The 24137-nt window shown below is 42.4% G+C and overlaps 4 protein-coding genes across 6 annotated transcripts; all 4 read left to right on the top strand.

Annotated features, from left to right (window-relative positions):
• Window positions 1-562: 562 nt before the first annotated feature.
• LOC116225216 (protocadherin beta-16-like) lies at window positions 563-3265 on the top strand. Its single transcript, XM_031587325.2, has one exon. It carries the CDS (start codon window positions 764-766, stop codon window positions 3170-3172), a length of 2409 nt encoding a protein of 802 aa, XP_031443185.1. The 5' UTR covers window positions 563-763; the 3' UTR covers window positions 3173-3265.
• Window positions 3266-4164: 899 nt separating this feature from the next.
• Window positions 4165-6731, top strand: LOC105892990 (protocadherin beta-16-like). Its single transcript, XM_012819329.3, has one exon. It carries the CDS (start codon window positions 4281-4283, stop codon window positions 6720-6722), a length of 2442 nt encoding a protein of 813 aa, XP_012674783.2. The 5' UTR covers window positions 4165-4280; the 3' UTR covers window positions 6723-6731.
• Window positions 6732-7797: 1066 nt separating this feature from the next.
• On the top strand, window positions 7798-23936 carry LOC105893114 (protocadherin alpha-C2-like). Of its 3 annotated transcripts, XM_012819471.3 has the most exons (3): window positions 13569-16115; window positions 19959-19995; window positions 21414-23936. In XM_012819471.3, the coding sequence occupies exons 1-2, from the start codon at window positions 13701-13703 to the stop codon at window positions 19968-19970; spliced, it is 2427 nt and encodes an 808-aa protein (XP_012674925.2). In that variant the 5' UTR covers window positions 13569-13700; the 3' UTR covers window positions 19971-19995; window positions 21414-23936. The 3 variants fall into 3 exon arrangements, with proteins under 3 accessions (XP_031443177.1, XP_012674925.2, XP_031443176.1); XM_031587317.1 differs by lacking the exons at window positions 13569-16115; window positions 19959-19995 and adding an exon at window positions 7798-10360; XM_031587316.2 differs by lacking the exon at window positions 19959-19995.
• LOC105892988 (protocadherin beta-16-like) lies at window positions 10747-13375 on the top strand. The gene has a single exon (XM_012819327.3). The coding sequence runs from the start codon at window positions 10867-10869 to the stop codon at window positions 13315-13317; it is 2451 nt and encodes an 816-aa protein (XP_012674781.2). The 5' UTR covers window positions 10747-10866; the 3' UTR covers window positions 13318-13375.
• Window positions 23937-24137: the final 201 nt, after the last annotated feature.

Below are 24137 nucleotides of genomic sequence, written 5' to 3'. Positions count from 1 at the left end.
ACATTTTTGAAGCGGTAGAACCGTACATATTCAGACGCTAATAGGAGCACAAGGTGATTTTGGAATGGCTTACGTCAGAGGCTTTGTGTTTAACTTAGTCAACTACTGTGAACAATTGTAGACTGATTTAGTCAGAGGACGGTGCACTGTAACAAGACCAAACAGCGACAGTATTATATATAGGGGTGGATAGTTCAACATTTCCCCGTGAAGTTGAGCAGCTTAAAACATCACGCTTACATTGACTTTCCAAATTCTATGTATGGATAACAATGTTTTTTTTTTATAGTAAACAAACAGGCAGTGTTTAACTCAGTTTATGTCATATCATCGTCATCTTAAAAAATAATATGGCATAGTTAAAATATGTATGTATAGTTTTCTCGCCTCATGCTGTCTATGCCTGACTCGCCATGAGCTTTCATGGCCATTTCGGGTGCGCTAAAACGAGGATAACTATCTATCAAAGACTGCACCGGTTCTCTGGATGCACCGAGGGTCGCTGTTCATCAGCTAAACATACTTGGTTATCCTTTTGAGACGCTATGACGCATCGTCATACAGAGGGTGACGTCTCGTTTCATTGTGACTGTCGCTAGTTCCTGAATACACCTAGCTCTGATTCAAGCTAAGCATGCTCTCTACATAGAAGAGGAGGTAACGTGTATTTTCATGGTTATACCAAGATCCATACGCCGCCATTTGAAGGATATCGCCTTCCTTTATCAGCAACAATACAGAACCATAAAGCGTGCGAAGCACCATGAGGTATGTCTCGGGTTTTCTCATCCTCGCTCTACTACACTCGGCATCTGCTGTTACACATTATTCCATTTCCGAGGAAATGGATATCGGTTCTGTTGTAGCAAATTTAGCTGCTGACCTTAACCTTGACGTAAAAACACTGAGCAGAAGGAAAATGCGATTGGATAATATCGCAAACAAAAAGTACCTCGACATCAACAAAGAGACGGGAGAGCTTTTCATTTTAGAGAGACTTGATAGGGAATATCTCTGTACTACAAAATCAGTCACCGCTTGTGTGTTGAAACTGGATGCAACTATCGAAAACCCTATTCGAATATTCAATATTGAAGTAGAAATTTTAGACATTAACGACAATGCACCACATTTTCGAAGAGACACTATTCATCTGGACATATCCGAATCCACCCCAGTCGGTGAACGATTCTCTTTGAACAATGCTGTAGATCCTGATATCGGGTTGAACTCAATCAAAACATATTACCTTAGTGAAAGTGAACATTTCAATATCGAAATACAAACTGGGCGAGATGGATCAAAATTTACCGATTTGATTTTGAAAAAGGCTTTGGATAGGGAAGAGCAGAACAATCATAATCTAATTCTTACCGCTGTGGACGGTGGAGTGCCCGCACGGTCCGGTACAGCAAGTATAATTGTCCAAGTGTTAGATACAAATGACAACGCACCCCAGTTTGACAAGGAAAGCTACAAGATCGAACTCCCAGAAAATCCCCCCATTGGAAGCCTCGTTGTGAAATTAAACTCAACTGACTTAGACGAAGGCTCAAACGCAGAAATCACATATCTGTACAGTCTTTACACATCAGAGAAAACACAGCAAACGTTCACTTTAAATCCCAATAATGGCGAGATTCGAGTTAAAGATATGATCAATTACGAAGACTTTAAAATGTATGACATGGAAATCATAGCAAAGGATAAGGGCATTCATTCTTTATCGGGACAATGCAAACTAACCATATTGATTACCGACATGAATGACAACCATCCGGAAATATCTGTCAAGTCATTTCAAAGTACAATCAAGGAAAACGTTCCTCTAGATACTGTAATTGCTGTTGTAAGTGTCAGTGATAAAGACTCTGGAGAAAACGGGGTTGTCGACATTAAAATTAATAAAAATCTGCCATTTTCTTTAAGAGAATCCTCAGACAATTACTATGAATTAGTGGTATCTAAACCATTGGACCGAGAAATGGTTCCTGAGTATGATATTACGTTTACTGTAACAGACAGAGGTACACCTCAGTTATCAGATAACGAGACCATAACTCTGGAACTTCTAGACGTTAATGACAACGTTCCTCGGTTCAATCAGACATTTTTCAAAATACCAGTTTTGGAAAATAACGCACCAGGCGCACTATTAGCTTCCCTTACGGCTTTAGATCCAGATCTGCACGAAAACCAATACCTCGTTTATTTCATAATAGAAAAGGATATAGCGAACACATCCATGTCCATGCTATTTTCTATAAATCCAGAGAATGGCAACCTTTACGCACTGAAGACGTTTGATTATGAAATAGAGAAAGAGTTTCTTTTCCACATTGAGGCTAGGGACTCAGGCGTTCCTCCACTCAGCAGTAACGTCACCGTTCATATCATCATAATGGATCAAAATGACAACAATCCAGTGATCGTGTCTCCATGGCGCGCACACGGCACTGTGGTTGAGGAAAAGATCCCTAGAAACACTGATAAAGGATCTCTAGTGGCCAAAGTGATTGCCATTGACACGGACTCTGTGCACAACTCTCGTATATCATATCAGTTCCTAGTGAACACTGATACCACCTTATTTAGTCTGGACCAATACAACGGTGAGATCCGAACCATGAGAATGTTCAGCTACAGAGATGCGCGTTATCAGCGCTTGATTGTCATAGCAAAAGACAATGGCGAGCCCGCATTATCTGCTACAGTGACCATCAAGCTCTCCACGGTGGAGACCGCTTTGAAATCCTACTCTGACATGACTGAAGTTCCACTGGAATATGACATCTTTTCGGACTTAAACCTTTATCTGGTGATAGGACTGGGCTCGGTGTCATTCCTGTTATTAATCACCATACTGGTTACCATCGTGCTAAAGTGCCAAAAGCCGAAGCCAAGCAAAGCAGCACCTCCTTCTCGAAACAGTGTGATCAGTTCAGAGAGGAACTCTACCTTCGCGGATTCTACACTGGTCTCAAACGATGCCTACTGGTACAGCATGTTCTTAGCGGAGACGAGGAAAGGAAAGATGGTAGTAAGACAGCCGGTGCCAAAGGGGGCGAGGTATGTCGTGTCCAGCTTACCAAGAGGCACTGGGCTCACCGATACAAGCGATTCGGCTGCTTCTACTCTTCAGGTAAGAGAAAGTTTAGACATTGCATGCTAACCTGACACAGTGACTTCTTTACAGAAAGACCAAAGTCATGGCCTGTTGGCGCGTAATTGGATTTCCAAGAGGACGAACAAAGTTCTTACTGACTCGGCGAGTTAAGTGTTGGTGGATGTCTTAGGAAATTTTCACATTTTGTTTGCAGACCAATTTGATAAGAAAATATGTGCTCTTTGGCATGTTTCACAAAGTGTCTGTTCACTTACAAATCTTGATTATACGCAATTTCAGTGCGTTAAGCAGTCACAGGCAGATTGTGCTCATCTCACGTCTAGTATCCCAGTAAACCTGTATCTAGTGATAGGACTGGCATCGGTATCATTCTTCTTACTGATCACCATACTGGTTACCATCGTGCTGAAGTGTCAGAAACCTAAACCCAGTAAATCCGCACCTCACTCCAGGAACAGTGTGATCAGTGAAAGGAACTCCACCATCGCTGATTCCACCTTGTTATCTAATGATGCCTACTGGTACCGTTTGTTTCTTGCTGAAACCCGGAAAGGAAAACATTAGACATTCCATTTTGCAATCCATGTACCGTAATACCTGGACACAGTGCTGCTTGGACATGTTGATAACTCAACGCATTGAGTTAAGGTTCAGATGTCTGCACTTCCAGTTTATGTTGGTATGTAAAATCAGTGCGCACAATATTTGGATTGACGTGCGTCTTTTAGCTTGGGAACACCTCAACAGACTGTAATGAATCGGAAAGCAATGGGCATACATAGGCTGCATGAAGAATACAAATATCAGGGCCTGTGCTTCTGATAATATCAATTATACTAAATACATAAGAATCTGTCTCTACATATCATTGACAGACAGTGATGGTATTTAGAAACATGACTATTTAAACTGTACCGATTGCGTGGGTACGCAAAGGGTCGCTGTTTTCGGAAAATGCATCTGGGCGTTCTTTTTGTGACGCCATGATATGCCGTCAGAAAGGAAGACATTTTTATTTCATTGTTACGCTTCAGTGTGAAACCACACATGGTGAAATTACAAATGGAAAACATCGTTTGCAGAAGCACGGTCGTGTATTTAATGTAATCTGGATCTTGCGATTCGATGTAACTGGAAACTTTACCGCAGAACAATGGAGAATCTTAAAAAAGCGCATCCCCGAAAGAGGTATGTTGAGGCTTTCTTCATTTTGTCCTCCCTGCTGCAGTCCGCATCCTCCGTTACTCATTATTCTATTCCCGAGGAAATGGAGATAGGCTCTGTTGTTGCAAATTTAGCTGCTGATTTGAACCTTGACGTAAATACACTGAGCAGAAGGAAGATGCGACTGGATAACATCGCAAACAAAAAGTACCTCGATATCAACAAAGAGACTGGAGAATTGTTCATATTTGAGAGAATTGATAGAGAATACCTTTGCATTTCAAAATCGGCAACAACATGTGTGTTGAAGCTGGATGCAACCATTGAAAATCCTATTCGAATATTTAACATTGAAGTAGAAATACTAGACATTAACGACAATGCCCCACATTTCCGTAGAGATACAACTCATTTGGACATATCTGAATCCACACCAGTCGGTGAGCGATTCTCTTTGAACAATGCTGTGGATCCCGACGTTGGGTCGAATTCAATCAAAACGTATTATCTTAGTGAGAGCGAACATTTCAACATTGAAATACAAACCGGGCGAGATGGATCAAAATTCACAGATTTGATCTTGAAAAAGTCATTGGACAGAGAAGAGCAGAATGTTCATACTTTAATACTCACTGCTGTGGACGGTGGGGTGCCCGCACGGTCCGGCACAGTCAGCATTGTTGTACGAGTGTTGGATACGAATGACAACGCCCCCCAGTTTGACAAAGACGGTTACACAATAGAACTGTCAGAGAACTCCCCTATTGGAAGTCTTGTTGTAAAATTAAATGCAACTGATTTAGATGAAGGCTCGAACTCAGACATCACTTATCTGTTCAGTTTATATACATCAGAGAAAACACAACAAACCTTCACTTTAAATTCTGATAACGGCGAGATCAGAGTAAAGGATATGGTTAATTACGAAGACTTTAAAATCTATGACATGGAGATAATAGCAAGGGACAAAGGCACTAATTATTTATCAGGACAATGCAAATTAACTATATTGATTACTGATATGAATGATAATCATCCAGAAATTTCAGTCAAGTCATTCCAAAGTACAATCAAGGAAAACATTGAAGTAGACACCATCATTGCTGTTGTAAGTGTCAGCGATAAGGATTCTGGAAATAACGGTGTTGTTGACATTAGAATTAATGATAATTTGCCCTTTGCATTAAGAGAATCATCAGACAACTATTATGAATTAGTTGTATCAAAGCCATTAGATCGAGAAAAGGTACCAGAATATGATATTACATTTACCGTCACAGACAGGGGTACACCACAATTATCGGACAACGAGACCATAACTGTAGAATTGCTAGACGTTAATGACAACGTTCCTCGGTTCAATCAGACGTTTTACACTATACCCGTTATTGAGAATAACGCACCAGGCGCACTGTTAGCTTCCCTTACGGCTTTAGATCCAGATCTGCACGAAAACCAATACCTGGTTTATTTCATAATAGAAAAGGATATAGTGAACACCTCCATGTCCATGCTATTTTCTATAAATCCAGAGAATGGCAACCTTTACGCACTGAAGACGTTTGATTATGAAATAGAGAAAGAGTTTCTTTTCCACATTGAGGCTAGGGACTCAGGCGTTCCTCCACTCAGCAGTAACGTCATCGTTCATATCATCATAATGGATCAAAATGATAACACTCCAGTGATCGTGTCTCCATGGCGCGCGCACGGCACTGTGGTTGAGGAAAAGATCCCCAGAAACACTGACAAAGGATCTCTAGTGGCCAAAGTGATTGCCATTGACACGGACTCTGTGCACAACTCTCGTATATCATATCAGTTCCTAGTGAATACTGATACCACCTTATTTAGTCTGGACCAATACAACGGTGAGATCCGAACCATGAGAATGTTCAGCTACAGAGATGCGCGTTATCAGCGCTTGATTGTCATAGCAAAAGACAATGGCGAGCCCGCATTATCTGCTACAGTGACCATCAAGCTCTCCACGGTGGAGACCGCTTTGAAATCCTACTCTGACATGACTGAAGTTCCACTGGAATATGACATCTTTTCGGACTTGAATCTTTATCTGGTGATTGGACTTGGTTCTGTATCATTCTTGTTACTGATCACCATACTGGTCACCATCGTGCTGAAGTGCCAGAAACCAAAGCCAAGCAAAGCAGCTCCTCCCAGTAGGAACAGTGTGATCAGTTCAGAGAGGAACTCTACCTTCGCAGATTCTACTCTGGTCTCAAACGATGCCTACTGGTACAGCATGTTCTTAGCAGAGACAAGGAAAGGAAAGATGGTAGTAAGACAGCCGGTGCCAAAGGGGGCGAGGTACGTCGTGTCCAGCTTACCAAGAGGCACTGGGCTCACCGATACAAGCGATTCGGCTGCTTCTACTCTTCAGGTAAGAGAAAGTTTCGACATTGCATATTAACCTGACACAATTACTTCTGTACAGAAAGACCAAAGTCATGGCCTGTTGGTGAACAAAGCTCCTAATGCCTCGGCGAGTTGGTAGAAGTTCACATTTTGATGTCAGACCAATTTTATAAGAAAACATTTGGCATGTTGCACAAAGTGTCGCTGTTCACTTACAAATCTTGGTTATACGCAATTTCAGTACGTCATGTACGACTTAAATCTATATCTAGTGATTGGACTGGGCTGGTCGTCATCGTACTGGTGCCAGAAACCGAATCCCAGTAAAGCAGCTCCTCCCAGTAGGAACAGTGTGATCAGTTCAGAGAGGAACTCTACATTCGCGGATTCTACACTGGTCTCAAACGATGCCTACTCGTACAGTTTGTTTCTAGCGGAGACCCAGAAGGAAAAGTTTGTTGTTAGGCAACTGGTGACAAAGGGTTCAAATTATATTGTGTCCAGTATACCAAGAGGCACAGAAATGTCAGAGAGCAGTTTTTCAGCTGCCTCGACATTACAGGTGAAAGATATGTGTCCTTTCTTTGACTTTTATAAGCCACATTAGATTTAACTTCAACATCCATGCGTCACATACTCAGTACATTTGGCACCTGAGATTATCTTTGGACTGATGCGGGTCAAAGGGTTTGTGCTTTAATCACGGTAGCGCTGCACTGTTAATGCATTTAGACCTGTTATCATAAACAATGACAGTATGGCATGGAGAAGCTATAGTTCGAATGTTGGTGTAGAGCCGACACGTTACACTTAGAGAAGGTGTTTTTACTCATCGACAGTACCCCAACTGTTCATTTTACAGAGCACTTTGCCCTTTAAAATGATCATTCAATTATCTCTTATACATTATTTTGTTTTCGCTTCTGTCTTTACTCAAATGTAGGTTATACACTGGTACCTGTGTTTATTTTGACTTTTGCTGAAACATTGTGAGAACTACGATAAACGTGCACCAAGACTCTAAATGCGCAAAGTGTCGCTGTTCGCCAGCAATGGTACTGGCATCTTCCCTGAGACGCCATTACGTATCGTCATAAGGTGGGCAACGTTCTCTATTCATTGAGGCGGTTGCGGCAGCTAGTCCATGAACACACTGGACTACCGTTCAAATTATTCGTGCTGTTAGTACAAGGTTGGCGAGATAGGGTGGATATTTCAGTCTTAACAAGATCGGAATCGAGCGATACACAACTAACGGAGGTATAGCGCACACGTCTTCATCAGAGAACAATGGATACCCATATTAGCGCGTGTCACTGGCAAAGGTACGTCTCAGCTTTTCTAACGCTATACCTCCTGCACTCAGCCTCTACCGTGACACATTATTCAATTCCCGAAGAAATGGACATTGGTTCTGTTGTCGCAAATTTAGCAGCCGATTTGAACATTGATGTAAACACACTGAGCAGAAGGAAAATGCGACTGGATAACATAGCCAACAAAAAGTATCTCGAAATCAACAAAGAGACGGGAGAACTGTTTATATTCGAAAGAATTGACAGAGAATACCTTTGTATTTCAAAATCGACATGTGTTTTGAAACTGGACGCAACAATAGACAATCCTATTCGAATATTTAACATTGAAGTGGAAATACTGGACATTAACGATAATGCCCCACATTTCCGTAGAGATACAATTCATCTGGACATATCTGAATCCACACCAGTCGGTGAACGATTCTCTTTGAACAATGCTGTGGATCCTGACGTTGGATCGAATTCAATCAAAACGTATTATTTTAGTGAGAGTGACCATTTCAACATTGAAATACAATCTGGGCGGGATGGATCCAAATTTGCAGATTTGATTTTGAAAAAATCGTTGGACAGGGAAGAGCAGAATGTTCATAGCTTAATACTCACTGCTGTGGACGGTGGAGTGCCCGCACGGTCCGGCACAGTCAGCATTGTTGTACGAGTGTTGGATACGAATGACAACGCCCCCCAGTTTGACAAAGACGGTTACACCATAGAACTGTCAGAGAACTCCCCTATTGGAAGTCTTGTTGTAAAATTAAATGCAACTGATTTAGATGAAGGCTTGAACTCAGAGATCACTTATCTATTCAGTCTTTACACGTCCGAGAAAACACAACAAACGTTCACTTTAAATTCTGATAACGGAGAGATCAGAGTAAAGGATATGGTTAATTACGAAGACTTTAAAATCTATGACATGGAGATAATAGCAAGAGACAAAGGCACTAATTCTTTATCAGGACAATGCAAATTAACCATACTGATTACTGATATGAATGATAATCATCCAGAAATTTCAGTCAAGTCATTCCAAAGTACAATCAAGGAAAACATTGAAGTAGACACCATCATTGCTGTTGTAAGTGTCAGCGATAAGGATTCTGGAAATAACGGTGTTGTTGACATTAGAATTAATGATAATTTGCCCTTTGCATTAAGAGAATCATCAGACAACTATTATGAATTAGTTGTATCAAAGCCATTAGATCGAGAAAAGGTACCAGAATATGATATTACATTTACCGTCACAGACAGGGGTACACCACAATTATCAGACAACGAGACCATAACTGTAGAATTGCTAGACGTTAATGACAACGTTCCTCGGTTCAATCAGACGTTTTACACAATACCAGTGATGGAGAATAACGCACCAGGCGCACTATTAGCTTCCCTGACAGCTTTAGATCCAGATCTGCACGAAAACCAATACCTCGTTTATTTCATAATAGAAAAGGATATAGTGAACACATCCATGTCCATGCTGTTCTCCATTAATCCAGAGAATGGCAACCTTTACGCACTGAAGACGTTTGATTATGAAATTGAGAAAGAGTTTCTTTTCCACATTGAGGCTAGGGACTCAGGCGTTCCTCCACTCAGCAGTAATGTCACCGTTCATATCATCATAATGGATCAAAATGATAACACTCCAGTGATCGTGTCTCCATGGCGCGCGCACGGAACTGTGGTTGAGGAAAAGATCCCCAGAAACACTGATAAAGGATCTCTAGTGGCCAAAGTGATTGCCATTGACACGGACTCTGTGCACAACTCTCGTATATCATATCAGTTCCTAGTGAATACTGATACCACCTTATTTAGTCTGGACCAATACAACGGTGAGATCCGAACCATGAGAATGTTTAGTTATAGAGATGCGCGTTATCAGCGCTTGATTGTCATAGCAAAAGACAATGGAGAGCCCGCATTATCTGCTACAGTGACCATCAAGCTCTCCACGGTGGAGACCGCTTTGAAATCCTACTCTGACATGACTGAAGTTCCACTGGAATATGACATCTTTTCGGACTTGAATCTTTATCTGGTGATCGGACTGGGTTCAGTGTCATTTCTGTTACTGATCACCATACTGGTCACCATCGTGCTGAAGTGCCAGAAACCAAAGCCAAGCAAAGCAGCTCCTCCCAGTAGGAACAGTGTGATCAGTTCAGAGAGGAACTCTACCTTCGCGGATTCTACACTGGTCTCAAACGATGCCTACTGGTACAGCATGTTCTTAGCGGAGACACGGAAAGGAAAGATGGTAGTAAGACAGCCGGTGCCAAAGGGGGCGAGGTACGTCGTGTCCAGTTTACCAAGAGGCACTGGGCTCACTGATACAAGCGATTCGGCTGCTTCTACTCTTCAGGTAAGAAAAAGTTTCGACATTGGATATTAACCTGACACAATGACTTCTTTACAGAAAGACCAAAGTCATGGCCTGTTGGTGACTTATTGTAATCAATCGATTTGGCGATTTTATAAACAACTATCATTTGGATCTCTATGTGTGCTAGATGGCATGCCTAACTTTGAAGCACATTTCTGATTGAAGGAGCCTTTCCATATCAATCGTATATAGTTGTATTGTATATAGATAACGTGGTTTTGACTGAGTTCAATAATTACATGCCAAGTGCAAAATCAGTGTCTATGCGCTCAGAGTCGCTGTTCACCAGGAAAAGGAGCTGAAGTCACGCGTCAGAGCTGCCATGACAGTGCGTCATGAGATGCATTTCGGAAACACAAAGCCCCGAGCTCAGAAATACATTTAGGTCTGTTGCTGGGATTTAGTTGAAGACAATTGTCTGTCTTCACAAACGTGCTGTATTGGTATTTTGTCGATTGCGCTATTCTATTTCGCTGCGCTCGGAGATGAAAAAAATGGATATTCATATTTCGGTTCTGCATAGGAGGAGGTATGTCTCTGTCTTTCTTTTTCTCCTCTCCTGTATAAACGTAGTAGCAGCAGTCACACACTATTCTATTCCTGAAGAAATGGAGGAAGGATCGGTTGTTGCAAATGTAGCCACTGATTTAGGATTAGACATAAAAACGTTGCGCGACAGAAAAATGCGTTTAGATATTTTGGCAAACAAAAAGTATTTGGACATAAACAAAGAGACAGGAGAACTATATATTGTAGAAAGAATGGACAAAGAGTATTTATGTCCCAGTAAAACGGCAACGGTTTGCTTCCTGAAACTAGACGCTATCATTGAAAGCCCTGTAAGAATTTTCAATATTGAATTAGAAATAATGGATATCAACGACAACTCACCGCAGTTCCGCAGGGATATAATACATTTGGATATCTCAGAATCTACACCAGTGGGGGAACGGTTCTCTTTAAATAACGCAGTCGACCTTGATGTTGGAGATAATTCTGTTAAAAATTATTTTATAAGCGAAAGCGAACACTTTAACGTTGAAATTCAAACAGTCAGGGATGGTTCTAAATTCGCCGATCTGATTTTGAAAAAGGCCTTAGACAGAGAAGAACAAGCTGTTCATAACTTAATACTCACAGCTGTGGATGGTGGCGTCCCTCAGCGCTCTGGTACAGCCAGTATCATTGTTCGTGTACTAGATACAAATGACAACGCCCCTCGATTTGACAAGGAAAGCTACACAATTAACCTAACTGAAAACACACCTATCGGCAGCCTGGTAGTAAAGTTAAACGCAACAGATCAAGATGAAGGATCTAACTCTGAGATTGAATACTCATTCAGTCTCTACACCTCTGAGAAAACACAAGAAACATTTAGTTTAAACCCAAATACCGGTGAAATTAGAGTTAAAACAATGGTTAATTACGAAGACTTCAGAATATATGATATGGAGATTATAGCAAAAGATAAAGGAACCAGTCCGTTATCAGGCCAGTGTAAAGTACAGATTTTAATTACAGATATGAATGATAATCATCCAGAAATATCCATAAAATCATTCCAAAACCCTGTAAAAGAAAATGTCCCTTTTGGCACTGTTATTGCTGTAGTCAGCGTGAGCGACAAAGACTCTGGGGATAACGGAATTGTAGATATTCATATTTCTAAAAAGTTACCGTTTGCATTGAAAGAGTCTTCAGATAACTACTACGAACTTGTAATATCAGAAGTACTGGACCGTGAAAAGGTCTCGGAATATGACATTACACTTACTGTGAAAGACAGAGGCTCTCCTCCATTATTTGATAACGAGACGATAACCCTTGAGCTACTTGACGTTAACGACAACGTACCGCTATTTCCTCAGTCATTTTACAAGATAACTGTGATGGAAAACAATGCTCCCGGAGCCTTGCTAAGTTCACTCACGGCTATGGATCCAGACCTACATGAAAACCAGTACTTGGTTTACTTCATAATAGAAAAGGAAATTGTCAATACATCGATGTCTATGCTGTTCTCCATCAACCCAGAGAATGGCAATCTTTACGCACTAAAAACTTTTGACTACGAGATAGAGAAGGAGTTTCTGTTCCATATTGAAGCCAGGGATTCGGGTATCCCCCCACTGAGCAGCAATGCGACCGTTCATATCATCATAATGGATCAGAATGACAACACTCCCGTTATCGTCTCTCCATGGCGCGCGCACGGTTCCGTAGTTGAGGAAAGGATCCCAAGATCAACAGATAAAGGATCTCTGGTGGCTAAAGTTATCGCCATAGACACAGACTCTGTGCACAATTCTCGAATAGCATATCAGTTCCTAGTGAACACTGATGCGACATTGTTTAGTCTGGACCAGTACAATGGAGAGATACGGACTATGAGGATGTTCAGTTACAGAGATGCGCGTCATCAGCGTTTGGTGGTCATCGCCAAAGACAACGGAGAGCCCGCTCTGTCTGCAACGGTAACAATCAAGCTGTCCACAATAGAGACCGCTCTTAAGTCATATTCTGACATGACTGAAGTGCCTTTAGAGTATGACATATTTTCAGACTTAAACCTGTATCTGGTGATAGGACTTGGTTCTGTATCATTCTTGTTACTGATCACCATACTGGTCACCATAGTGCTGAAGTGCCAAAAGCCGAAACACAGCAAAGCAGCGCCTCCTTCTAGGAACAGTGTGATCAGTTCAGAGAGGAACTCTACCTTTGCGGATTCTACACTGGTCTCAAACGATGCCTACTGGTACAGTATGTTTCTGGCGGAGACACGGAAAGGGAAGCTGGTAGTAAGACAGCCAGCGCCAAAGGGGGCGAGGTACGTCGTGTCCAGCTTACCAAGAGGCACTGGGCTCACCGATACAAGCGATTCGGCTGCTTCTACTCTTCAGGTAAGAGAAAGTTTAGACATTCAATATTAACCTGACACAGTGACTTCTTTACAGAAATACCAAAATAGTGGCCTTTTGGTGCGTAATCGAACTTTCAAGAGGATAAACAAAGCTCTTATGAACTCGGCGAGTTAAAAATGTTAGTGGATGTTCTAGGACATTTTCACATTTTGATGTCAGACCAGTTTTATAAGAAAACGTGCTGTTTGGCATGTTGCACAAAGTGTCGCTGTTCACTTACAAATCTTATACACCATACGCCATGACAGTACGTCATGCAGTCACAGGCACGTTGTGCTCATCTCGCGCCCAGTTTGGGTGTGTGCTTTACAGGAGGCATTGGAAGAATGTCGTGTTGTCATATTTAAACAGAATCCTTTTCTTTTTCGTGGACTTTACCGAATAATCAAAATATGGAGTCACATATTCGAGGGTCGCAATGGATAAGGTACGTCTCGGTATTTATATGTCTGTATGCCAGCCTGAGAAGAACATCTGCCGTTACCCACTACACTATACCAGAGGAAATGGAGGAAGGATCGGTGGTGGCCAACCTGGCTACAGATCTAGGGCTAGACGTTCAGTCTTTAACGAAACGTAAGATGCGGTTAGACGTTATCGCCAATAGGAAATATCTGGATGTGAACCGAGAGACTGGTGACCTCTACATTTTGGAAAGGATTGATCGAGAAATGTTGTGTCCTTTTAAAATGACGACTTCGAACTGTTTTCTTAAACTGGATGCAACCATCGAAAATCCCATACGAATGTTTAATATCGAGTTAGAAATAGTTGACATTAATGACAATGCACCCCACTTCCGCAGAGATACAATGCATTTAGATATTTCTGAGTCTACTCCTACAGGCGAGAGGTTTTCTCTGAACAATGCTGTTGACCCTGATTTCGGCACAAACTCAATTAAAACATATCGTTTAAGTGAGAGCGAGCATTTTAACATTGAAATACAGACAGGCAGAGATGGTTCGAAATTTGCCGACCTGATTCTGACTAAATCTTTAGACCGAGAGAAGAAGGCAATCCACAATCTAATACTCACAGCTTTAGACGATGGGGTTCCCACGCGCTCTGGTACTGCAAGCATCATTGTTCGCGTGTTGGACACAAATGACAACGCACCTCAGTTCGAGAAAGACAACTACACCATGTACTTATCAGAAAACGCGCATATTGGCAGCCTTGTGGCTAAATTAAATGCAACAGATTTAGATGAAGGTTCAAACTCAGAGATCGAATACGCTTTCAGTCTGTATACATCAGAAAAGACACAAGAAACATTCGGTTTAAATCCCACTAATGGCGAAATTCATGTCAAATCCACGATCAATTATGAGGATTTCAAAATATATGACATGGAGATTATAGCAAAGGATAAAGGCGCAAATTCTCTGTCCAGCCAATGTAAATTAACAGTCTTGGTGACCGATATGAATGACAATCATCCAGAAATATCAATAAAGTCCTTCCAGAGTCCAATTAAAGAAGACGTGGTCGTAGACACTGTTATTGCAGTGGTCAGTGTCAGTGATAAAGACTCTGGAGAAAATGGGATTGTGGACATCCATATTTCTGACACACTACCCTTTTCATTGAAAAAGTCGGCAGATAACTATTACGAGCTTGTAATTTCAAAACCGTTAGATCGGGAAAAAGTACCAGAGTATGCTATTACATTTACAGTTACGGATAGGGGCTCTCCACCATTGTTCGACAATGAAACTATAACGCTGGAGTTGTTAGACGTTAACGACAACGTTCCCCAATTCCCTCAGTCACTGTACACAATTCCAGTTGTGGAGAACAATGCACCTGGAGCACTATTAAGTTCCCCGACAGCCTTTGATCCAGACCTCCACGAAAACCAATACTTAGTATACTTTATCATAGAAAAGGAAATTGCGAACACGTCTATGTCCATGCTCTTTTCCATCAACCCAGAGAATGGTAACCTTTACGCGCTGAAAACGTTTGACTACGAGATAGAAAAGGAGTTCCTCTTCCACATTGAAGCAAGGGATTCCGGTATCCCTCCACTAAGCAGTAACGTAACAGTTCATATTATTATAATGGACCAGAATGACAACACACCAGTTATTGTATCTCCGTGGCGCGCGCACGGCTCCGTGGTTGAGAAAAAGATTCCAAGATCTACAGACAAAGGATCTCTGGTGGCTAAAGTTATCGCCATAGACACAGACTCTGTGCACAATTCTCGGATAACATATCAGTTCCTAGTGAACACTGAAGCCACCTTATTTAGTCTGGACCAATATAACGGAGAGATTCGGACTACGAGAATGTTCAGTTACAGAGACGCGCGCCATCAGCGCTTGATTGTGATAGCCAAGGACAACGGAGAGCCCGCTCTGTCTGCGACAGTTACAATCAAACTTTCAACAGTGGAAACGGACATGAAATCTTACTCAGACATGACTGAAGTGCCTTTGGAACATGACATCTTTTCTGACTTAAACCTTTGTCTCGTTATTGGATTGGGCTCTGTGTCATTTCTGTTACTGAGCACCATTCTGGTCACCATCGTACTGAAGTGCCAAAAACCGAAACACAGCAAAGCAGCGCCTCCTTCTAGGAACAGTGTGATCAGTTCAGAGAGGAATTCTACCTTTGCGGATTCTACACTGGTCTCAAACGATGCTTACTGGTACAGTATGTTCCTTGCGGAGACGAGGAAAGGGAAGCTGGTCGTCAGGCAGCCGGCGCCAAAGGGGTCGCGGTATGTTGTGTCCAGTTTACCAAGAGGCACAGGTCTGACAGAGACCAGCGATTCAGCTGCCTCGACACTTCAGGTGAGATCAAATACTATCAGTTACCATCTCGAGAGGTAACTTTTCTCACAGTGCAGTCAGACACATAATTGTTGATTCAATGTTATTTCCATACTGCTTGTGAGCAACACTAGAGCGGAGTAGTACTCATATGGCGTGGATCAAAACCGGAGCCGTTAGTCAGCTACAACTTATTCTATTGATTCATTTATTTTCCTAATTGGAACACAAGCTATGGCATTAGATCGTTTATCAAAGGCATACGATTTGTTACAAGTAATATCCACGCTGACATCAGACAGAAGCCTCAAAAAACCAACGTCACCGTACTGTTCTTGCTGATAAAGGGAATTTGCTAAAAGTTCAGGGCTTATGTATAAAATGCTTTCCTAACGAGGTAATGTTGTCTACAGCACAGTAAAAGCACAGCTTCAGGTTAAGTTGCCGTTATGAGCAAATTCACTGTCGCCCAGATTTCAACTATTTGGATTGTGAAACTTGAGCGTTCCAATAACATCTGCTTTTGGTTCGAATCTGTTTGATGGCTTCATTCACTTGAAAGATCGTGCGCATGAGGATAACGACAACGGAGTCGGTTATACATGCAAAGCAATGGAAAAGTTTTGTTTTGATTCTACTGTTCTTTGATCGGGAACAAGTATGCAACATTAAGATGTCATCATCTTGTCGTTTGAATATGAAGGCTGTAACTGACAACCCACGTAGTTTTGGTAACTTGCAGTTCGAGGTCATAGACATTGATGAAAATGCTCCCCATTTCCAAACAGATGTGTAAAGTTTGGCTGTTTCTGAATCTATTGGTGAGAGTGTCTCTCTAATCGATCCAGATATCGGCATGAATTCCATCCAGACTTACCATCTTAGAGAAAGTGAATATTTTGACATGAAATTACAGAATTGGGTATATGGGTCAAGGTCTGTTGATTTGATTTTGAAGAAGCGGTTGAACAGAGAACAGTACGCTTATTATAATGTAATACTTGTTGCTGTGGATGGCGGCATTCTTGTGCATTCAAGTAGTGCAAGTATAATTGTGCATGTTTTACATGTCAGTAATGACACCCAAGCATGCAACAGAGAAATTGATAACATATGCAGGGCCTAATTCAGACACTGAATACTCATTCAGCATTACCACTTCAAATAAGACCCAGGAAACCGTTTTGATTCAGTTTCAATCAAAACAGTGGAGAGATACAAGTTAAAAAAAAAACTGATTGACTACGATATGGACATGCCAAAAACAAACATGTCAGTGCTTCATGTGGATGGTGTAAATTAACTTTTTTAAGTTACAGATATGAATGAAAATCTTCCCGAGATCTTGTCTGGCAACAACTTGTCATATCTGAACCACTGGATCAGCAAAAGGTTTCTGCATAGAATATAATTTTCTTTGCCAAATACAAAGGCCCTCCCTTGTTTCCCTACAATAGAAACAATAACATTACAAATCTTTGATATTAATGACAATATTCCACAGTTCCTACAATCACTGTACAGTACAGGAGAGCAACCCACCAGGCCAGTTACTGTGCTCAGTCACAACAGTAGATCCAGATCTACACCAAAACCAGTATTTAACTTATTCCCTAATTGAAAAGGAGATAGCAAATGCTTCCATGTCCTTGGTATTCCATATTCACCCTGGGAGTGCCAGCTCATTCGACTATGAGATTAAGGAGGAATTTCTTTTCCACATTGAATCTCGGGATTCAGGCATTTGTCCACACAGCACTACTGTTCCTGTTGACATCATTAATTTGGAGCAGAACAATAACACTCCAGTCAGTTTCTCCACATGGCCCAGGAGCCAAAGAAAGAAACCAGAGGTCATCTGCCAAGGGCAGACGGGTAGACACCGACTCATTACGTAACTTATATAACATATCATTTAATTCATAACCCAAATGATCCTTTATTCTGCCTGTGGGGAAATCAGAACCATGTGAATGTTTAGTCCCAGATCCCAGCCAATATAGCCTCAATGTCACTGCCAAAGATACAGGAGAACCTGCACTTTCTGCCACTGGGAGGAACTAAATGATGGTCAACTGCGTGTCTTACATGGCTGAGGCGCCTTCTGAATGTGAAGGTTTTTCTGGCAATAGGATTGCGTTTAGTGTCACTCCTGTTACTGCTCACTGTGCTGGTGTCCGTCGTCAGACACGGTCAGAACCTCGGGCCTAGTGAAGCTACTCCTCTCTTTAGGAACAGTGTGATCAGTGAGAGCAACACTATCATTGCTGACTCCACACAGGAAAGAGAAAGGGAGGAAAGAATGACATTATTAAATGACCAGTGGCAAAAGGGCAGACACACACATTTCAGGTGAAGCGTGTCATTTTCTTTTTTGTTTGGTTGTTATATTGTTTACAACACAGTTAGATATCTGGATATCTGAGGACTCATGTATCTCAGTTGTAAGTAGAATCCAACATTTATTTTTGCAAAAGAACGTGGTAATTCGACTTTGTCTGGCAATAGGGGATATAGCCTGCTGTTCTAATGCAAACGTAGATGATAAGCAGTGTATGGAATACAGTAGATGGCAATCTAGCACATACGTTTCGCTGCTTTGCTCCTCTGGAGCTGGGCCTGGTGCTTTAGCAAGGAGACCTGTTCATCTGGAGCTGGGCCTGGTGCTTAGGCATGGAGACCAGCTCACAGGTTTCTCCTTGTCAGCTGTGCTCTGTAGCCTCTGGCTCGTCAGTGGGCACCTGATGGTGAACACAGCTGCACCAGACCAGGCTGGCTGTTTGAGGAGTTTGCAGCTCCGGTGGTCGGCTCTGTGACCTAGATTTCTGTTTTACGGTTACAAATGCAGACATGGATGCTATGAGTCTTGCTCTCTGTGACTATCCAGGAGGAGACCACATTGTTGTCGCAGAATAACTATATTCTCCTGAAATGCATCTTTTGTTTTTAAGAATGGTTTCAGGAATTATGGAACATTATGGTTCAGAAAATGAGTGCATTGAGAATGAGTTTTTTTTTTTACAGGGGCCTTGGATAGGCCAAATACACTGCTTTACAAGGGGCATGTGTAGAATTCCAAAAGATCAAGGTGTTTCATTGCATAGATTTGCATAGACGTGCATAGATTTTTAGACATAAGACATTTTTGCTTCACAAAGCATAAAAGCAGCACATGATTCTTAGATATGATATAAATTATGAATACTTTTCAGGCCTAACCAAGAATTTCTTGCTGATCAAGGTTGCAAAAGCAGGACTGGTAAGTACAAAGCAAAAATAATTAAAAGGAAAGTCTTCTCTGTCTCTCCAAACTGAATGTGTGTGTGTGTGTGTGTGTGTGTGTGTGTGTGTGTGTGTGTGTGTGCGCGCGTGTACATGTGCGTGTAAGAGGGAGGGAGAGAGCGAGGCTGGAAATAATCCACATGAAAAGAAGATGAGCGACTACAGTCAGGAATGCAGGCTGTTTTTTCTTCTAACATTTCTTTCCTCCACTTTAGGCTGTCCAGCGTGTATCTGACTTGTGCTCATGTCCTCATCAAATCCATACGTTCACTGATAAAATGGCATATCATGAACGGGAATATCCTGCTTACATGTACTGTTTTAAATGAATTAACTCATTCTGTCATAAATCACTCAGCTGTATATATTGACCTGAAATGAGCTGTAAGAGCTCATTCCAGCTCCCATAGTATATCATGATACTGATAATCATCACAATTTTAATAATCTTTGGATAATTTTAGACAGACATGACCACATACTGTACCTCAAAGCCACATAAGACGTAGGCTTCCTTTTTGTGCTGTTCATAATGATCTGCTCATTAAAATGCTTGTTTCTTCTTTTGTTTCTGCTCTAAAGTACTCAAAATGAGAGAGATCCCTTCCCACAGCTGGAGGTATGCAGCCCTTCTTGGCCCTTAGGAGGTCCTGAATGATGATCACCTTTGATGTTTCCAGAAACAAGTGTTTGTTTTTTCCCTTGATGTCTGTTGGGTTACTTTTTTGTCAGTAGAGTTCTTTTTGTCGTGTTACCCTAACCTAAATGGAGGAGCAGCTGTGGACATATATCATGTAGTGCCCCCACACCACTCACCCCCAAAACTGCTCCTTTTGGCCTTCCTAACAGCTGATTGGCTCGTCTCACCCCAAGGCTTTTTGATGACGGATGATCATTATGACATCACATAACAACATCTCACTATATATTATCATAACCGGTTAAACAGCCCACGTGCATGTTGCTCCAGATGTCATTCTCTTTCAAGCAGTGGGTATGTCATCTCTGCCAAGAAAAGTCTTTGCTATGGGATCTTTCACCACACGGCTGTGTACTAATGGCCAGTAATGTGCTGATAATCTATGATCATCTATTTGGCAGAGGCAGAAGTGGTAATCCGTGTTGAGGCAGGGAGTAAGGTATGCCCCCTCACATCCACTCCTTCTAGGGCACATCCCTGTCACACCTCAAATACCAGACTGCAGCCAGTCCCTTCCCAAATCTGCACATACTACTATAGCGGCAGAGTTAGGAAAACACACACACACACACACACACAAATTCATATCTATTCCCTTAATTCACAACCCCAAGGCCTTCCACACGGTTCTGTGCATGAGTTTACGGATGTTTGTCTGTATATTGTACAACAGAGGCTCTTAATGCTGCTCTTGGAACCCCCCCCCTATACTGCATGTCTTCCATCTGTCCCTGCTCTGTACACTTGAATGAAGTCATCAGTGGTACTCTTGATTGGCTGAACAAGTACACAGACTTCAATCAGGTGTGCTTGGAGCAGACTCAGATAGAGAGTATGCAATGCAAGGGATCCCCAGGGTCAGGACTAAGAACCCCAGTTTGACACACCTGTCAGTAGATCTGCGCAAATCAATGTAGGTGACGTATGTATGTTGGGTGGTTGGATCGTTTTTGTGTGAGTTGAATAGTTTGTTTGGTGGGCAAAATGGTTGTTACTATGTTCCTAAACGGACCTTGGTGAATTTCCCGTTCACTGACGTGATGTGACCTGAACTCGGTACTCAAGTAACCACCCCAAAGTCTTCCATCATCCTCACCCCCACCCCCATACAGTCGATTCGCATGGAACCCATCAGTAGACTCCCCCTCACCTCTCTGAGGATCCACCCATCCCCCGCCCCCACGCCCGTTTCTATCACCGTGCCTGTAGCCCCCATGTTTGATTGACAGGCCTCGGCTGCATGAGATGTGTTGTCAGATCCCGGCCCAGGCGCTGGGATCTCAGTGCGGTGTGAACCACCTGATCTGGGTCTGAAGTGTGTTCTCTCTCGTTGGCAGGCGTCCACCACCACCAGCAGCAGCTCCTCGTGAGGCCCCTCCTGGCTACGCTGGTGCCGGAGTGACGTCAGGAGGACCCCCCCACCACCCTCCCATCTCTCAACCCCCCTGTACAGCCCTGCCTGCCCCCGATGAGCTGAGAAAAACCACGAGGCTCCTGGGGCCACCTGCTCTTCTCATCCCCACTCATCCTCCCACACACCTGCACAAGCCACGGCAGGCCCCCCCCGCCCTTCACCCTGGACCTTGGCTGACCAGCCCTCACCCTTTACTGCTCCGTCACACACAGCCACCGTCCCCATCATCAAAGCCTCTTCATCCTGCCTGTTAGCCCACATGACTCTGCATGGCCACGACCTTCACGCTTCTGGCTCCTTCATGTTAACCATACCTCCTCACTGGAGTGAGGACAACTGGGAAAATGCGGATATGGACAATATCCGATGGAGGACAATACGGAAAACCACGGAACCCAACTTGCTGCAGAGCGCGGAGAGGCAGAGAGGAGTAAAGGATTATCCTGATGGGGAACGTGAACTGATGGCATGGGAAAGAAATGGTGTGTGTTAAAAATGAGAACAAAAAGAAAAGAGAAAAAACACTGAAACACAGAAAACAATATGTACAGAAAAGGGTATCTTCAGACTATGTAATATCACTGTTTTCAGCTAATTAAGTAGGGATGTGTTCCTGCAAAATGCCTGCAAATATCAGTAACATGTACACAGACCACCTAGCCCTTCTTATATATATATATATATATAGGTTGTATTGCCGCTGAACACCTTACACATTTTGCTCATAGTACCCAATGTAATCATAATCTGATACCAGTATTTTATCAAAACAACAGCAATTTTTTCCGCTCAAAATCAGGCCACACAGATTTGCATGATTTCTTCTGCACTGGACACAACTGACGACAAAAGAAAAGACACCGTCAGTCCCTCACTATTCCTTCCTTTGTCTGTCTGGCGCACACAATCAAAGCCGCCACACAAAGCGCTTTGCTGGTCCTGTTTTTAAATATTCATAAACTACTCAACACTGAGTGAGGAGTCATATTGATTAGCGAATCTGAAGGCCGACTGTTTTGTCTGTACTTACAGACAGCCTCTCAGTCAGCAACAGAAAAATCAGTGCGGTTCAGTCAGGCCAATTTACAGGGTGCTGAGGAGACAACCTAGGGCAAGGATTTGCCAATGAACCAACACCAGACAACTCTTCCTGTTTCACCTTTTAATTTGGTTGCATTTCAAACTGGATGTGGACCCAGTCCACCCTTTAAACCATTCTAATCTTCATGACATGCTCACGCAGTGATTGGTCTGGGGGGGTTTCCTTGGCTTCAAAGTCAAACCAATCATGATTACCGTGGTGACACAGTTTGTTTAAATGTTTTCTTTTTCTTTCTCTTTCTCCTTTTTTTCTGTATGACTGTTAAAACAGTTATCTGATTGTTGGGAATGTGATTTTAATGTGCTTTGATTCTATGGTAATGCTTTCTTATCATTACAACAAAAGATGGTAGTGTGCAATGTACTACAGCAGTCAAGTTTCCTCATGTATTTTTTGTAGATTTCTTTATTTTATACCAAAAAAATATGGCAGTTGGTATGAAAATACCAGATATTTTGTAATGTTGATCCTAACTGCAACTGCTGCTTTACTTTCTTGTGCAAGCTTCTGAAAGTGCTTTGTGTACGGTATTATACTAGTGGTGCAATATATAGCTGTCTTCTTTTGATCTACAGTATTATACTGTGCTGTATTATGCTGTCCCTTCAACAGTCATGGTTATTGCTTATGCATTTGATATATTTCCTGGTAAGAGAAGCAGAGGGTCTGGAAGCTGTCTCTAACTGACTAACTAACTAACTGAGGTCACGGCATTAGAAAAGGTCATTCTTGGCCAAGGGTCATGTTCTCATGTGTGGACATTTGTGCCTTTCACAGATGCCAGTCTGTGCGTGTGTGAGATGGTGGCTGTATTACAAAGACTCTGTGTTTAACAGCTATTTAAGAGAGAGAGACGGATAGAGGGGGGAAGATGAAAAACAGCTGTGTTTCAGCTGTGTACAGCCTAGACAAACAGCAGAAGGCGGGGGTAGGAAGTTCTTGCAACTCTCTGTCCTGATTTCGACACAAGTAGTCAACAATCAGTAATAGCCATCCCAGCCAGCTTTCACTTGAAAAGGCACACTGAGTTCTCATGAAAGGCATGCTAACTCTTAGCTGGTGCTGATGGTACCACTGCTGAAAGTGGGTCACACACACACACACACTGCTCATGAAAGCCACAATTATTAATTTAACCTGAAGCTTTTTTTCCCTGATAGAGGAAATGGAGCACCCATTTATGCATTCCAGATTGAGTGAGTTTGCTCCATCCTCTCTCCCGAACCTGATGTGACCCGGCCTGTGTCTCTGCAGTGGGTGTCGGGGCTGGTGGAGGGGAAGCTGAGTAAGTGCATTACTGCACTGCTGGTGATCAGATGGCCTCACAACCTTTTTAACACAAACGAGTGAGATCGGGAGGGGGGTGGGGGGTGTCTCAGGCACTAATTCAGTCCCAGCCTAAAGCACAGAACATATGGGGCCTGAGATGGCTTCTCAGACCCTCACTGCTTCAGCTGTTAGTTTTGTGTAAAGTGTTGTCTGTCTTCTAGCTACATACATGAGGGGGGGATAAAAAGCAACAAGCTGTGGACTATGATCCACAGT

Source organism: Clupea harengus, chromosome 20 (genome assembly GCF_900700415.2).
Source record: "Clupea harengus chromosome 20, Ch_v2.0.2, whole genome shotgun sequence".
Lineage (NCBI taxonomy): Eukaryota > Metazoa > Chordata > Actinopteri > Clupeiformes > Clupeidae > Clupea > Clupea harengus.
Note: the sequence above shows the minus strand (reverse complement) of the source record. Positions and strands in the feature narration are given on the sequence as shown.